This window comes from Grampus griseus (assembly GCF_964374135.1).
Source record: "Grampus griseus genome assembly, chromosome: 2".
Taxonomy (NCBI): Eukaryota; Metazoa; Chordata; class Mammalia; order Artiodactyla; family Delphinidae; genus Grampus; species Grampus griseus.
The window spans coordinates 63,014,392-63,032,975 of NC_139018.1; the positions used below are offsets into that span (position 1 = coordinate 63,014,392).

General features: G+C 35.2%; 1 protein-coding gene across 1 annotated transcript in view; it reads left to right on the plus strand.

Moving 5' to 3' along the window:
• RALGAPA1 (Ral GTPase activating protein catalytic subunit alpha 1) overlaps positions 1-18,584 on the plus strand; it is a 220,967-nt gene that overhangs the window by 95,219 nt on the left and 107,164 nt on the right. Inside the window, exons 17-20 of the mRNA XM_082647208.1 lie at positions 5,338-5,478; positions 13,045-14,580; positions 16,330-16,454; positions 17,688-17,904. Coding sequence (XP_082503334.1) covers positions 5,338-5,478; positions 13,045-14,580; positions 16,330-16,454; positions 17,688-17,904 — 2,019 coding nt within the window. The remainder of the gene's footprint in view (positions 1-5,337; positions 5,479-13,044; positions 14,581-16,329; positions 16,455-17,687; positions 17,905-18,584) is intronic.

An 18,584-nucleotide genomic window follows, 5' to 3' on the forward strand; every position in this document is an offset into this window, starting at 1 on the left:
AATCCAGAACATTGACAACATGAAATGCTGACAAGAATATGGAGCAACAGTAACTCTCATTGCTCGTAGGAATGGTACAGCCACTCTGGAAGACAGTTTGGTAGTTTCCTAGAAAACTAAACATACTCTTACCATAGAATCAAACCATCCTTGGCATTTACCCAAGTAAGTTGAAAACGTATGTCCACACAAACATTGGCACTCAAATATTTGAAGCAACTTTATTCATAAACTCGGAATTTATGCCAGAATTTGGAATCAACCAAGATATTCTTAAATAGGTGAATGAATTAACAAACAGTGGTACATCCACACAGTGGAATATTATTCTTTGAATATAAAAAGTGAGCTATCAGGCCATGGAAAAAATACGGAGGAGCTCCAGATGCATATTACTAAGTGAAAGAAGCCAATCTGAAAAGGTTACATACACTATGATTCCAACTATATGATATTCTGGAAAAGGGAAAACTAAAGAGACAATAAAAAGATTACTGATTACCAGGGGTGGAGGTGGGGAGCAGGGCAACAAGGAGGGACGAATAGGTGGAGCACAGGGGGTTTTTAGAGCAGTGAAAGTATTCTGTATGATACTGTAATGGTGCATACATGTTATACATTTGTCAAAAGCCCATAGAATGTACAACACAAAGAGTGATCCCTAATGTAAACTGTGGATTTTGTTAATGACACTGTATCAGTATTAGCTCATCAGTTGTAGAAAATGTACTATACCAATGAAAGATGTCAGTACTTGGGGAAACTCGAGGTGGGGTGGGAGAAGAAGGGGATATATTGGAACTCTTTGTACTTGCCACTCAATTTTCCTGTAAACCTGAAACTGCTTTTTAAAAATGAAAGTGTACAGGCAGACCTCAGGAGATAAGTGCGGGTTTGGTTCCAGACCACCACAATAAAGCAAATATCCCAATAAAGCGGGTCACACGAATTTTTTGGTTTCCCAGTGCATATAAAGGTTATGTTTACACTATACTGCAGTCTGTTAAGTGTTCAGTAGCATTATGTCTAAAGAAACAATGTTACATACCTTAATTTAAAATATTGCCCCGAAATGCTAACCATGAATCTGAATCTTCAGCACTTCATAGTCTTTTTGCTGGTAGCTGATGACTGATCAGGGTGGTGGTTGCTGAAGGTTGGGGTGGCTGTGACAGTTTCTTAAAGTGAGACCATTAAGGGAGTTCATGGCATTGGTTGACTCTTCCTTTCACAAACGATTTCTCTGTAGTACTTCTCTGTAGTATGCAATGATGTTTTATTGCATTTTACTCACTAGAATTTCTTTCAGAATTGGAGTCAGTCCCCTCAAACCCTACCACAGCTTTATCAACTAAACTTAAATAATACTCTCAATCCTTTGTTCTCATTTCAACAGTCTTCACAGCATCTCCATCAGGAGTAGATTCCACCTCAAGAAACCACTTTCTTTGCTCACTCATAAGAAGAAACTCCTCTTCAAAGTTTTATCTTGAGACTGAGTTTTATCTCAGTCCCATCCTCAGGCTAGTTCTGTTGTGCTTTCTACCACATTTGCAGTTACTTCCTGCACTAAAGTCATCCATGAGGATTGGAATTAACTTCTTCCAAACTTCTGTTAATGTTGACATTTTGACCTCTTCCCATGAGTCACATTGTTCTTAATGGCATCTAGAATGGTTTTCTTGTTTCCAGAAGGTTTACAGTGTATCTATACTTTGCCCAGATTCATCAGAGGAATCACCATCTATAGCAGCTATAGCCTTACGAAATGTATCGTAAAGAATAAGACTTGAAAGTTGAAATAATTGTTTGATCCATGGGCTGCAGAATGGAAGCAATGTGAATCTCATTGCACATCTCCATCAGAGCTCTTGGGTGACAAGGTGCATTGTCAATGAGCAGTAATATTTTGAAAGGAATCTTTTCTGAGCAGTAGGTCTTGACAGTGGGGCTTAAAATATTCAGTAAACCATGTTGCAAACAGATGTGCTGTCATCCAGGCTTTGTTGTTCCAGTGATAGAGCACAGAGTAGACTTAGCGTAATTCTTAAGGGCCCCAGGATTTTCAGAATGGTAAATGGACATTGGCTTCAACTTGAAGTCCCCAGGTGCATTATCCCCTAACAAGAGGGCCAGCCTGTGCTTTGAAGCTTTTAAGCCAGGCATTGACTCCTCCTCTCTAGCTATGAAAGTCCTCGATGGCATCTTCTTCCAATAGATGGCTGTTGTGTCCACATTGAAAATCTGTTGTGTAATGTAGCCACCTTCATTAATGATCTTAGTTAGATCTTTTCGATAGCTTGCTGCAGCTTCTACATCACCACTTGCTGCTTCCACTTGCACTTTTATGTTATGAAGATGGCTTCTTTCCTTAAATCTCATGAACTAACTCTGCTAGCTTCATGCTTTTCTTCTGCAGCTTCCTCACCTCTCTCAGCCTTCCTAGGATTGAAGAGAGTTAGGGCCTGGCTCTGGATTGGGATTTGGCTTAAGAAATCTTGTGGCTGGCTTGATCTTCTTTCCAGACAACTAAAACTTTCCCCATATCAGCAATATGGCTGTTTTGCTTTCTTATCGTTCGCCTTTTCACTGTTAATTTCCTTCAAGAACTTTTCCTCTTTTGCAGTCACAACTTGGCTGTTTGGAGCAGGCAGTCTAGCTTTCAGCCTGTCTTGGCATTTGACATGCCTTCCTCGCTAAACTTAATCATTTCTAGCTTTTGATTTAAAGTGAGAGTCGTGTGACTCTTCCTTTCACTTGAACACTTAGAGACTATTGTAGGGTAATTAACTGAAGTTAGACCAGTTTCAGTGGCTTTACAGAGATTCTCTGATCTAAGCTTTAGATTAGTAAATCCCCAAAATCCCAGGAGCTAATTCATGTAAGTCATTTTCTGTAGCATAGGTTGCGCAGCTGTGAGGCACTTAACAGATTTCCAGGTATGCATAAAGACCTGTTGTACAGTAGCAGATGGAGAGGTGCACTTCTGAAGAATTCATTCAGGATCAGAACACAAACTTACACCATTGTGATAATGGGAGAAGTTCCAAGGGAAATGCCCAAGCTCTTCCTTCAGGTTGGTGGTGAGAAGGAAGGAATAAAAGGAATTGTTATCTCCAAGGAATTATCTAACCCAAGGGAAAAAAAATCAAGAAACTTGTAATTCATCTGTGGAATTGAAAATTTGATTCAATTTAGTTTTAAAAGAAATATCTCTAAAAATCACATCTGATTATAACTGTAGGTGGCATTTTACCTTTTGTGTTGATAAGCAGCACTTCAAGTTTTACCTATGGGTTTATGTCTTTGCTCTAAGTTTTAAGAAATGATTACCTTGAAGTCAACATAACTTTTATTTCAAATCGGATTATAAAATTGCTGGTCACTTTCATGAGAGATAGAAGAAGCTAGCAGGAAATCACGAGTAGGGTCAGATTCTGACATTCTGTATATGGTTTCAATTTTAAAATATACCTATCTTTAATACATTATACAGAAAGCCATATACTGAAGGCATGTTGTTGCCTTTTCTTAATATATTCCAACCTTCCATGTTTTGCTGCACATAAATTTACCTGAAAGCTGCTCTTAAAGAATCCTTTATTTTGCCAACATTAATAAATTTGGGGGTTAGGGACTCTCTAATTATCCTTTTCCATTTATAACTCTATGACATACATCTAGTTTTTGGTTAATACTTTTTTTGGTTTTCTCCTCTGTATGTTCACAATGAAAACTTTTTTTTTTCAAATGATTATGCTGTGCTGCCCAAATACAGATGCTCATTCAGTAAAGATTTATTGAGCTCATATGTGCCAGGCACCAGAGTTATAAAGATAAGAAGATACAGTTTTTGCCTTTGAAAAGTTAGGAGGCTGACATATAAAACATACAGTCCACTAAAAATAGATTGTAAGCTTTGTAAAAGAAGGAATTCTTGTTTGTTTTGGTAATTGCTGTATTGCTAGTAAGTTAATTATGTGGGAGAGTCTTAAAAGCATCACAGATGATATGACATTTTATGTATGAAGGAGTGTCAAGAAGAAAAGAAGACCAAATGTATTATGAACTCACAGGGCCATGTTGTTGTAAAAGAGCATGAAATCTGTAAGAAACAGTATAAAATTCTGTGTGGCAGCAACGTGGGAGAACAGAAGGAGGAGAAGTTTCCGTGGATATTGCAGCTGGATTGCAAAGGCCTTGTGTGACAGACTAAGGGATTTAGCCATCGGGGAACCAGCTGTTTCTAATAATCAGAAAAATCTAAGATTTCGAATTGATGGTAACATTCAAATATATGTATTTTTTTTTAATCAATGTCACTATTACACTGGATATTATGCAGTATTATTTCTTTTAAATTCTCCATTCATACATACCTTCATTTATTCAAGAATCTCTAAACTAAAAGTTAAGTTAAAAAATATTTGGGAAGTATAAACTTGATTATTTATTTCTAAGTGTGTCAGAATTTGTCTTTAATTTTGTGAACTGGTTACTTTTAAGAAATTACCAAGTACAACTACAAATGCAATTTTTTTTAAATTCCAGTTTTTAAGTTTTTATCTTCAAAAATTTAATCTTTAAAATTTTTACATAATATGCTTAAGACTTGAATAAGCATAAACATTTTTCTCAATAACTCGATTCTTCATGCTTATTGCAAATTCTATTTTCTGTGTTTTTACTTAAAATTTTAAAATTATACTGTTAAGTTTAATATAAATAGGAGATACTGATTTGATCAAGCATTCTTTTACCAGGAACAAATACTAACCATGAGATTTAATTCTTTAGATTATGAATTACATAAAATTCTCTAAAAAAGACCTATGAGTGACTTTGAAACTTTATTAGGAAAAAGTATGAAAGAAAGAATTTGTTCTTGGAATTCAGCTTCATTAAGAAGAATGGCTCAGAATTGCCTCAGAGTGGCTCAGAGAAATGCCAAATATGGTACCTAAAATTTCTTGGAACTGTTAATATTGGTTCTTTTCAGTGTTTCCATTCGATGAACTTTTCGACCTTTGGTTTTGAGAACATAGTGCTAATTAAAGTGTCTGCTGTCTTTAATGCTATACCATTGTAACTGCTAATAATAAAAAAAAACATTTTCCTGCTTTACACCAAAAAAATTTACATTCAAAATGTCATATGTGTTCTCTAATTTCTTTTCTTACAGCTTGCCAGTATTTGCCGTGCTGAAATGTTTTAATTTAAGATTTCCTTCCTTTGTATCTTTTAGTTTTCTCTGTTGCTGCTTTTTCTGTGACACAAGCCTTTCATTATAGTCACTTCTTTTTTCCTTCCCCACTTCTTTCTTTTCCTTTTTTAAAGCCATGAGAAGCCGATCCATTGGTGAATGTGCTCTGCCATCGGCCTATATACGCAGTGCTAAAAGTGCTCCTGTTCTGATCCATACTTCCAAACCCTTCTTGCCTGATATTGTTCTCACTCCCCTTTCTGATGAGCTTTCAGGTAGTGCCACCTCTGCTAATTTCTGCACCACCTTTTTCACTTTTTAATCCTCTGCTTTCAAATTTTGCTTAATCAAATAAACTCTTCAAAGTTAATTTCTTTGGGGGAGGTGTGGGAAATTGGGAAAGTGGTTGAGCAATCAACATTTTGAGTTGTTTGAACTCTAATGCTATCCTTGCAGTTCATTCTGGAAGTGCTAAGTTTAGTGCTGTGCCAATGACCAATAGTTTGGGTTGTAAATGGTCAGGTTTTTTTCTGTTCATGTTTGATTTTTCCTTCTCAGGTGGTTAAATGAAGTGGTAATGTATATTTATAATGTCATTATTTGACTAACTATATGGTAAATCTTGAATAATGCATTCTTCATCATCTATAGTAATGGAACTTAAGCCAGGGGAATCAGTAATTGAGAAAAGTACATAATCTAAAAGTTGTTTTGGAATAAATCTTTGGATTTATATTAGATTATAATAGCATATAGAATTCTAAGAACTCAACTCACTTTTAAACCAAATAAAGCAACCATTCTGTGAAACCCCAATTTCTAAGAAGCCTCAAAACCTGGTTAGCTTTGCACTTCTGCCTCAGGTCCTTGATCTCCAGTATTGGGTTGGTCTGCTCTTTAATAAGGCTTAATTAACATATAATAAAATGCATAGTTCCTGTGTTCAGTTCAGTGAGTTTTGAGAATTGTACACCCCCCCATCATCTTTCACCCCAGACAAAATATAATGTTTCCATTACCCCCAAAATTCCCTAGTGACACTTTCGAGTCAGTCACACACACACACACACACACACACACACACACACACTTTGTAATTTGTATCACCATAGATCAGTTTTTTTCTTTTAAAAAATTTTTTTTGTATGACTAAGATCATACAGTGCCTTGTCTTTTAGACTGAAGGAAATTTGTGTTGAATATACAGTTGACCCTTGAACAACGCAGGGGTTAGGGGTGCCGACCTTTCACATTGTCCAAAATCCATGTATAACTTTACAGTGGGCCCTCCATTTCTGTGGTTTCACATGGGCAGATTCAACCAACTGCACGTAGTGTTGTGCTGTACTACATATTTACTTGTAAAACTCCACAAATAAGAGGACCTGCACAGCTCAAAGCCGTGTTGTTCAAGGGTCAACTGTGCTTACTATGCAAAATGTGCTAGCTCAAAGAAAGTTATGGTGCATTCTTGGGTGCTTTCCTATACTCTTCTTAGGAGTATTTCCCTGACGTTGCCACTTTTGGTGAGGTTGCTGGGTTTTTTTTAACAACCTATCTTTGTACCCTCTTAACTTTCTAATTGACCTATAGGCTTATGTGAGGGAAGGTACATTTTTATTAATAATGTTATTTCAGGTGAAATCTCTTTCACCATCCCTAAGATCAGAGATTTCTCCCAAACCAAGAGGAGGTATATAATTCAAAATTAAAAAGGAAAGTGAACTACATAAAAGAAGAAATTGTTCTTCATAGTTTTCTCTCTCCCCCTGCTGTGAGCAGGCTTAATTGAACTCATAATAATGTATTTCCTGGATGCGTCATCTAAGATCAGGAGTTGAGGTTTCTATAACTGTTTCACCAATAAGACAATGAAACTACCCATAGACAATCACTCTAGCTTTTGGTTAGAAGTAGGGTTTTCCAGAAAAATATTTACTTGCTACTCTTGAATAGTTACAGGGTAAAAAGGCACTTCTTTTAATTCCTTTTACGTTTGTTTATTTTAACATACTACGATTTCTAAGAAGTAGCTGTCAGTTTTCAATGTACTCTTTTTTTGTTTTTTGCGGTACGCGGGCCTCTTACTGTTGTGGCCTCTCCCGTTGCGGAGCACAGGCTCCGGACGCACAGGCTCAGCGGCCATGGCTCACGGGCCTAGCGGGCCTAGCCGCTCCGTGGCATGCGGGATCCTCCAGGACTGGGGCACGAACCCGTGTCCCCTGCATCGGCAGGCGGACTCCCAACCACTGCGCCACCAGGGAAGCCCAATGTACTCTATTTTTATCCAGCCCTTTTTTTCTCCTCTAGTATTCTTGGTTAGATGACCATTCAACCTACATTGTTGTGAATGTGATGCTATGTGGTATAGCTATATATAGATAGACTAAACTAGTTGAATAGCTGAATATCGTTGGAGAGTTTTTCTTAAGTTCTGGAGACTATTTCAAGGGCACTGACTTTGTCAGTGACTTTAGTTCTTAACATTAGACTCATCTGATGTTGAACAAATGTTTCTTCCCAGGCTCCTGTCTCAGGTTTTGATATAATATCCTGTGGGTTGCAGGAGTATCTTAGTTTATTTTTTAAAGCTCTGCAGTAGTGCTGGTGTCTGGGCAGGCACATTTTTCCTGTCCTCTCTTCTACACTAGACTGTAGTTTTACACATATGGTAGCCCAGCCTTGCAGTCTTTATTTTCCTGATAAACAAAGAGAAGTCAGAAATCTCAATAATTATTCTTAAGCAAATTAGCTTTTACTGTCAGAAATAATACTTTCATGATAGAAGGGATGTAAAAGAACGTAGCCATGGTGGGCAACTGACTTTTGCAACTGTTTCTTATTATTTTCTAATCAAGAACTCTGGGTGTCTCACCCTGAAATAAAGTTTACAAACCCACTTTCTTCCAGTTAGTTCTCAAAACTGCTACTTTGTTTGCCATATTTGATGCTGTTAGATTCTAGTCTGTCTAGGCCATATTATGTAGACTGCTAAGGTTATTAACAGTACTTCAATATTTGAATTGAGCACTGTAGAGCAAAATATTTTGATCTCTCTGCTTCTATTTTCTGAGTATCAGGAGAAAGAAGATGTTATGTCTCATGCCCCATACTGTTCCTAAATTCTGCCTAATCAGGAGGAGAATGTTCTATCTCTAATCAAACAAGCAGGTTCTTCTTTGCACAATCAAGGAATTTATTTCTTCTTGTCATCAATATGTGATAGTAACCTTTTACAGAGTTTCCACCTACAAAACCAGCAGATTCTAGCATAATTCTAAATTAGATTTTTTGTTGAAATAATTTGTGTTAATTTTTATAAAAGTGCATCTCAAGAAAAGTTTGAATCTAACTTAAACACGGCATTATATAACATGTTTGCAAACAAATAAAACTATAATTTTCTTATTAAAAAAATATTGGTCATTTGTCTATTTCCAGAATTTAAGAGTCAGGGAAGCAATATTAGAAGGATAAGAGTAGAAGATAGTTTAGTGTTTTAAATTTTAGTGGTCTAACATTAAAGTTAATTATTTGGGCTTGGTTTATTGCTTTTCAGTCTTTTCATATGATTTCAGTGATGTGCATACTGCTTTGAATTACCTAAAAATTGAACATCTAGTCATAAAAAGATGTAGAAGTTTTACTAGCCTCTGATAATAATAGAATCGAAAACATAGATATTCTATATTTCTTAACTTACCTTGAAGGTACATTGCTATTATAGCCCAAAAAGGCAAAAAAAAAATTTTTAATTACATAAAGGACATTGTCATTTCCTTTAGGTAATTCAGAAAAAACTTGAGCTTCTAAATGGCATCAGTTTCTACATAAAGTAATAGAAATGATTTTATGAATTCAGGAGCTGTAAAAATATTATTACTGATAGCTAGTGTTCATGATTAACCGAGAATAGAATTTAACTTTGGTAAAAGGGATTTTGGCACTTTTTTCTATACCTCGTTTTAGAAATTATTTAAATTTTCTAGTGGTATGTTAGTATTACAGATTAAGAGATTTTTTTTCCCCCTGAGGAACTAGCTTGATATTTTAGTAATTAACAGCTACTATTTTTAATATAAAAGACATGCTTTCCTTCTACCAGTATTTATTGAGCCCCTGCTATGTGACAAGAGCTATTTCAAGCAATGGGGATATTGTGATGTTAATACAAACAAAATCCTGAAGAAAGGTAAATTTCAGTGAAAAGAATTTTTTTTTAACATGTTACAAGCTAATATTACACTTTAATTTACAGCTTATCTTTTTGAAATAGCAAAGAAAACTTTTCTTTGAAACACAACATTCAGAAAAAACTACTTTTTAATCCAGAAATAATTTCCAACACTTTAATGCTAAAACATCATTAAGCAAATCCAGAGATGAAACTTGACATTGCTAACACATTGTAGGCTCTATAGGAAGCAATTTCTCAATGCTCAAGTTTTTTTTTTTTAATTTGTTAAAAAGCTTTTTTCTTGTTTTGCTCAATCACTGGTTACTGATACTTTAGATTAAAATAACTTAATTAGACACTGCCGTTGTTCAAGGTAAAATGTAAGCAGCATAATTAAATAGTTTCGAAGGCCATTTCTGTTATAACCTTTTGTTACCATTATTTTCAGCAATCCAATACAAAGTTTGTCCATTGTGTTCTTCTGTATCATTTACTAATATTTGTATTTGACTAAGTTTTGATTTCTAAGAGTCTTATCTTTATAGAGATAAATCACTGTGCTGGTTTATAATTTCTTAATAATACTTAAAAAAAATTAATTATTTCATGAATATGTAATATATATTATTCAAGAAATTAAGACCATGGACTAATTTTTTCCTTACTTCAAATCCCACCTCTCCATCTTCTAGCTGTGTATCCTCAGGCAAGTGAATTAAATAGTTTCTTCATGTATAAAATGGGGATAATAACACCTACTTCATGAGGCTGTTGTGAGGATTAAATGAGTTAATACGTGTAAGATGCTTAGAACAATGCATGTAGGAAAGACTGTACAGTCGGCCCTTCATATCCAAGGTTGGTTGAATCCATGTAAACCTGCAGGTGTGGAAAGCCAACTGTGTTCACTGTACTAGGCCATTTTATATAAGAAACTTGAGCATCTGTGGATGTTAGTGTCCATGGGGGGGCTCCTAGAACCAGTCCCCAGCGGATGCAGAAGGACAACTGTATATGATTTAGCTGTCATTTAGACTTTTTATCTTCAACAAGGTTCAGGTATATTTCTTTAAATTTAAGTCTCGTTAGAGTCAGTCATGCTTAATTCAAGTGCTGACTTTGATTTCTTTTATGCAATTAATATTGTTATATGCCCGTGTAAGAACTGTATTTAAAGCTTAAAACTTTCAAAAAGTTTTTTGTTTAATTTTAAATTCTCTAACAGTACATTATTGATAGAAAAAAAAATTTTTTTTTTTTCAAAACTCTTGCCCTCTTAGACTTGAAAGTTTTTTAGACATTAAAGTTTAGGGAAAAACACTTAGGCTGAAATAATGTTTAAATTTCCTTACATGCAATGTGAGGACTGGGTTTGGGAAGAAATTCCTAAAAACAGAACTTCACAATAATCTTTACTGGTTTCTTTAGAATGGAAAAATTATGGAATATCAATAAAGGGGAACTTCCCTGGTGGTCCACTGGTTAAGACTCCACACTTCCACTACAGGGGGCACAGGTTCAATCCCTGGTTGGGGTAAGATCCCGCATGCCATGCAGCATGGGCAAAATAAATAAATAAATAAAAAATAAAGGAAACTAAACATTAAAACTAATATTCTCCTTTTTTTTGAAGTTCGTATATTTGTTAGTCTCATAATATTAGATTTTAATAAGGTTTTAAGATCTTGATTTTGAATTTGCAGCTAATAAAATAATTCCAACTATAAAATTCTTAATAATTTTTATAGAAATGTTATATAGTCTATCCTTTGCTGAGTCTATTAGAATATTTTGTGGAAAGAAACTGGAGTGCATGGTGAATATGATCTCTAGGCAGAGGTTCTTATGACCTATTATGGGAGATAAACCAAAATACTTAGCATTCGTCAAGATACACAAATATGCATTACTTATCTACTACAGTAATAAATGGAGTATAGTGCATAAATATAAAGTTTCTGAGGAGATGCTTGCTTTTTCATTTAGAAGAGTTCTAAGTGGAGTGCATGAAGAAGAAAGCCAACATTTTTTTAAAGTGTTGTATTCTCCTCAACTTAATGATAACAAGAAATTGTTTCAACTTTAGGAGATATTTTGTATTTGACCCGTATTGGGAGCCTAAATGTATATCTTCAGGAATACAGTGCAGTCTTAGTATATTACAAACTTCTCTTGATCTGAATTTAGTATAAGGTGGCTCCTTTTGGACCTCATACAGAGAAAGGGATATGAGTGAACTAGCAGAAGGACTAGCCTCTTTTCATCCATTGCATGGATCCTGAGAATATTTTTAATTACTATCCCCATTTTATAAATGAGAAAACTGGTGTCGGGGTCCGGAGTAAGAAAACCAGAGTTTTAGACCCAACACCATCAATAAGTGTATCTGTGATCTTGGACAAGTAACTGTTTTACTCTGGATCTAAATCTTCTCATTTTGATCAGTTATAGTTCTGTTATTTATAATCTTTGCATTACAAGCCTAATGAGCACCCAACATCTGACTTTTTGACTCTGTGTCCTTTTTTCATTATATTTTTCTGGCTTCTGAAAAATTTTTTTTAGTTATTTCTAGGTAATGTTAAAGGTCATGATAGATTCATAGACATGCTATTTTACTTCTAAAATTTCTAATTTGTATATATCTCTATAGCTAAATAGTATTTCATATTGTGATTTTCAATTTCGTAAATATTTTTGGGGATTTACCATATACTTAGCACTTCAGGCAGTAAAAACAATGTAATGACGTTGAACACTAAACCTGCTTCTCAACTTTGAGAGAGTGGCTTCATCTCTTTGGGCCTCAGTTTCCTCGGTGAGAGAGTTAAATAATCTATGATGTCCATTTTGACTCTAAAATCTGTAATTCTTTAAAAGAAATGTAAGAAGCCATAGGTAGAGTTTTTAGGGTTTGATGGTTATTTAATGGAATGGGCCAGTGATAGGCAGAGAATGTTTCTTCCTAGTAGATTAATGGTGTTTGTGTCAGAAATGAAAAAGTACAATTATTTTTTTTTAGCAATGTATTAGTTTTATTTGATAGGATGAATAGGTTTTAATACTATAATTAAATAAAGTAAAATACCTCAGTAGAACAGATAAATAGTTTCCTGACAAAGAGAACTTTAGGAAGAGGGTGGAGATTTCCATGTGTAATCTGTGATCAAATAGATAAGCAAGATTTGAAGAAAAGGTGATGCCTCTTGCCTGGTAAGGAAGGAAACAGGAATTTATAAGACCCTGTAAGATTCTGCAATGGGATATTTAGATCAGCTTTTTTGTGTTAAGCTCTACTTTTTCTGCTTGGAACTTAAATAAGTACAAAAAATTGAATAGCAAGTTTGAATTCCTTGATTTATTGGCACAGCTCTATCTTTAACTGCACTTCCAAATGTTTCATCACCTCACTGTCTATTTCTATGCATGTTAACATATTAAAATGTATTCTGGTAGTTTTCTAATTCATTTATACTACATGCTGTATTGGCTTGTGCACATCATTATTTAAAAACAGATTTGTATTTTTAATAGATTTTCTTTCATTGAGCTTACAAAAAATCTCAAAATTTTATTTTTAAGCATATGCTTAGGGTATGGTTGAAATTAATACTTATTTTTCATATTCGTATAGTTCCTACTCTGTAATTTTTCTTTTTTACAGATATTGATGATGCTCAAATACTTCCTCGTTCAACTAGAGTCAGACATTTTTCACAAAGCGAAGACACTGGAAATGAAGTTTTTGGTGCTTTGAGTGAGGAGCAGCCATTGCCTCGAAGTAGCAGCACTTCTGACATCTTGGAACCATTCACTGTTGAACGAGCCAAAGGTGCAGTTCCTGTAATTGACAGTTCATCCCGTCATGCACCAAGCTTGCAGAGTTCCACAGAGGCTTCTTCAATAACTAGATCCACTGAAAGCCACATCACTGATACTCATAGTAGAGAGTCTTCTCTGGAAGTTGGTGATAGCATATATGACCATCTTTGTCACTTAATAGATCCAGTAGAACTTGCAGATTCAGCTTTTGAACAAATCCAGTACATTGACCTTGAAGGAGATGATGATCTTCTTTCCTCCCTGAAAGAATATTTTAAGGAAAACCAGGAAAGTCATAGTAAAAACGAGTTAGGTAAAGATGTAGCTTCACAGGAAGTGATTATTGCAGTAAATAGGGATGAAAGATCATCCTTAGATAAATTAGAACACATAGATCAGGAAAGTAAATCAGAAAATACCACCTCCTTTGTTGGGACTCCTGAAAACATACAGTTTCAAAAAGAATCAAACTCAGCTGTCTTCATGAGTAACAGTGCACCCAACCAGTTAGACAGCTTTATGAGAACAAAAACTTCTGAAAAATGTAAACAACTAAACAGTGATAAACAGTCATCGGAACCTAGTTCGGGTAGCCCTTGTGATAAAGAAAAGAGGAAACATCTGTATAGACAAACAGCCACAGAATTAGATGCCTGTATAGATATAACAATAGCTGAAAAGGTTAAGGGTATGCAACTTAATGAAAAAATCATTGTCCCACATGTTTTGCATGCCAAGAAAACTACTCTAAAAGCACCTGTTAACCACAGAATGCCTCATGTTACAAGCACTAGCAAGCTTTCTCCAACTAAAAGGAGCTTGTCTGAAACAGTAACTCATAGAGCCAAAATCATGAAAATTGCTTCTAAAAAACGAAATAGTGTTCACGTTACTTTTAGACCATCTACTGAGTCAGTTCAGTTTTATAACCCTCTGGAAAACAAAGAGGCTCCGTGGAAGATGAGGCTGCGGAAGCTCAGTGGCTTTAGTAGCAGCAGCAATAGCAGCATCAGCAGCCCCCATGCCAGCTCAAACAGTGTTACCGAGCTAGTGAAACCCGGTGTGTACAGGCCTCTAGACACGGCACCAGTGAGTAGTAAGACAGTTAAGGAATCTACAGAGATCCCCACCGCCATATTACAAAAAGAAGGAATTGCTAGTAATCAGTTAGGAGGTAGTCGTAGTACTATTAAGTCATCAAGTCATGAGGCAGGACTACAGCAGGGCTCCCTGGGTGGCGTTTATAAAACTGTTGTACATGCTCTTTCGAAGCCGAAGGCAAATGTTTCCCCACAGAGGCAGAACAGAATGCCACCAGAGGCTCCACTGAGGGATCTGTACAGTCATGTAATGGGCTATTTTGGAAGGAAAGCTGCAGGTGAGCACTTAACAGTGTGCAGAGCGCAAAAGGAGAAAGACAGCACCAGTTTGGCTTAATGCAACTGAAGCAAGCTATAAGCAATCAAAAAGCTTTGGGATGGTCACTGCTTTCTCTGTTTGGTTATGCATGCGCCTTTCCCCAGCTGTATTTTTCCCAGCATAAAATGTTTATTTAAATTACTAATTTCCCTTATAAGGCATTTAGTTAAACCTCTTTGCTGCTGAACAAGATAGGAAAGAGGGACATACAGGAAAATTTAATGACCTTCCAAAGGCTATCTAAATCAGATATTTTTCTGAGTGTGTACCACGTGAACCTTGAAATTAAGTTTACCGAGGAGTTGGAATACTTTCTCCCCTGTGCCCCCCAATAGTTTACATTTAAAAGGGCCCCAGCTCTATATAATTGGGTTCATTTATTTTTACTGCTGATTTACTTGATTTTATCTTTTTCTTGGTAGATTACTGTGACATGATATAACATAATGGAAATCAAGGTCCTACAACCAACACCAACATTTTTAGTTAACTGTCATTGAAGAGGAAATTATTTCTTAAACCTCAAAGTGGACTCAGTTACTTTTCATTTACACCATTTGCAAACAAGCTGTAGGCTTTTTAGTTTTGCATTCATTTGTATAGAATGCAAGTTATATCCTTAAAACACTTATCGTTACTTTCTTTTTTCTGAGATTTTAGATGTGCATAAAGGTTTCATGATAGCCAATCATGATTTAAATATGGAACCTCTATGGACAGATTACAGAAAGCAAGATTATGGTAACTGTTTTCTCTTATGTTGGTTCAAATTTAAAATAACTTCACAGTTATAGAAAATTAACTTTCAGCAGTAAGGTAGGTTTCGATTTTGTTTAACATGGTTTTGTTAGCATGATTAACAGAACGCTGCATCTTGCACTGAGCCATTAATGCCACTTGAGGGCAGTATTTGACAGCTTAAAAAAGCCTGGCCAAGTAGTGTAAAGATAATCGTATTTCAGAGTGATTTCCTGACCAGTATATTTTCTTAACCTGAAATGCTTTGTAGTTCATTAGGAACATAAACAGTGTCGATATCCTTTGGTTGCAGAGAAATCACCTTTTCTACAGCATAATAGTGAAATAAGTAAATATCATTTTTTGTAAGTTTCCCAAGTTTAAAACTTTCTTGTTAATGTTAATCATAATGTAGTCATAAAAAAATCAAAATAACTATTGTGGGGTTTTTTTTTAAACAGAAAAATCTTTGTGAAAATAAATCTCTTTTTTCTTAAAGCAAAAAATTAGATTTGTAGTGAATAGAAACAACATTATATCAAAATCATAGAATTTTAATTTATTAATATCTAAACTTAAATTCAAGGGATATATTTCTTGCAAATATTCTTTGGGGAAAATGGAATTATAAATTATTAAGGCTCCAAATAGAAGCAGAGGCAGGAAGAAAGAAAAATATACCAGTTTCTTTATAGGCAATATTAACCTAACTTCAACTAGTGCTTATCTATAAGCTTTCTTGCTGTTTTAAGGTTATACTGAAGATTGACTAACATCTGCTTAGTTAAATAAAGTAAATATCAATTTACTAATTCTTAAAATTAAATCTAAAAGGAGAGAAATTATTCGTAGATGCATGTTTGGCAAATAATTGATATGGCATAGGTAATTTTTTGGCTGTTTTTGTTTTAAATTTAGGAAATGTAGTTAAGTCTTTCTTCACTATATATAGTTATTTATTTATTTTTAGTCAATAAAGAGGACATGAGCACAAAACTGCCCCCTCTTAATAGTGATATTGGCAGCAGCAATGCTAATGTTCCTGATCTGATGGATGAGTTTATAGCAGAACGACTTCGAAGTGGTAATGCCTCAGTAAGTGTTATTTTATTTATTTGATTTTAGAGAGGAGGGTAGAGAAACTAAAAGATATATACATATGTACATATATATGTATATGATATACATGTGGAAAATTTTATTCAAATAAGCCCTCACCCCAAATTTAACCCTTTTTTGAATTAAGATTTTTAAATTATATTTTTATAGTATTTTTTATTCAAAGACCTAAAACAAGCAGGCTTTTAGTATTGACCAGGGTGAAAATTTGGGATAGCTGTTTGCTCAGCTCCTGTGGTATAAGCCACTACCTTCCTAGTTCTTTCTCTGTTTTTCATCTTTGTTCTTAGAGTACTCTGATGCCTGTTGTCAGCCCTCATCAGGAAGGATAACAATGGAGGTCTTCTGACCCAACTCACACCATTTTGAAAGCATGCTAACATCGGCTACTTAATCATTACAGATAACTTTGGAATAGATTTTAAAGTCATCTTTATCTTGAGTGTTAGAATTAAGGCAAAATGAAAATAGACGCAGTTTTATTCCAAATGATGCTTAATTGTTAAGGAAAGATAAATATATGTGGAATTGCTTTTTTTAAAGGACAATATTCCATTTAGATTTCAACTTGTCTCTTTAGTGAAAGTCTGTAGCTCCATTACATTTTCCTTTTTTTTTTTAAGTTGTTTTCCTTGAGTGGGAAAAAAGTTATAGAATCATTATATGTAATCATCATAGAATGACATCCTTGCTGTCATTCTTCCCTCCCTCCATTATCTCTTCCATTTGTTTCTTTTTCTCTTTTCTTTTTTTTTTTTTTTTTTTTTGCTGCACTGCACAGCTTGCGGGGATCCCTTAGTTCCCCCACCAGGGACCAAACCCATGCCCCCTGCAGTGGAAGTGCAGTGTCCTAACCACTGGACCGCCAGGGAATTCCCTCTTCCATTTGCCTCTTTTTTTTCCATTTGAATACTTTGCTCTTTCTACTATCTTATCTTAATATTCACCCCATGGATCCTTTTGAGGCTTCAGGGTCTTGGGCCCAGCACCAAATGGTATTTGAGTCTTTGCTTTAGCCAGACCAACAGTAGTTCAGGACCCAGCTCCATACCGTTACACGGAGTCTTCAGTTAGTGTTTCCCCCACTCCTACTTAATGCCCTAAATTTCAACATTTATTGTGATGATTGTCTTGGAAATTAAAGATTTCACATGCTTAATGAGAATTCAAAAAAATTTTTTAATCGTAAAATGTTTCTTGAATTTTTAGACTATGACAAGAAGAGGAAGTAGTCCAGGTAGCCTCGAAATTCCCAAAGACCTCCCTGATATTCTGAACAAGCAGAACCAAATGCGCCCTATTGATGACCCAGGTGTGCCCTCAGAATGGACTTCTCCTGCCAGTGCAGGGAGCAGTGATCTTATCAGCTCAGATAGTCATTCGGATTCTTTCAGCGCTTTCCAATATGATGGCCGAAAATTTGACAGCAAGTATCTTTTTTTCTGTTTGAGCAGTACGGTTTTTTGTTGATTTGTTTTCTGTTCAAGACTGACTGACAGTTTACGTAACCATCATATTCCTCTCTAACATTACTTAGGGGTTCCCATATACATATTTTGATTTCATTTTCAGTGAAACTCCAAAAGAATTTTTAGGGAATCACTTCAAGTTGAGACCTCTTTATTTTGCCAACTAAAGGCATTTAAAAAACAAAAAAGCACTCTTCTTTCATAGAACAAATGATATTTTAAGACCAGACACATAGACAGGAAAAAGGATGGACTTGGTGTTAGAATAAAGGACAGTCATGGTTATGAGTTGGACCATTTCATGAAGTCGTATTCGGGGACCACTGTCTAGTTATGGTCAGTGCTTCAGCATGTTCAGTACAGTTACGTTCAATGCTATGGTACCCAGAACCTGACTTGGATAATTGCTTCATGTTAAAATGACATCAGTGATATTATTTGGTGCTATATTACTACCACATAGCTTTTCTGCTGTAATTCTGTATTACACTTGGCAGTCAGTGAAGGGTACCAAAATTTAAAAGAAGAAAGTCAAAATCTTGGGAACCAACTTTGTGAAGAGCTGGGAGATGCATTGGAGAATTATGTTTCTTGCCCTCATGGATTATATACTACTCTGATCTTGGACTGGAAATAT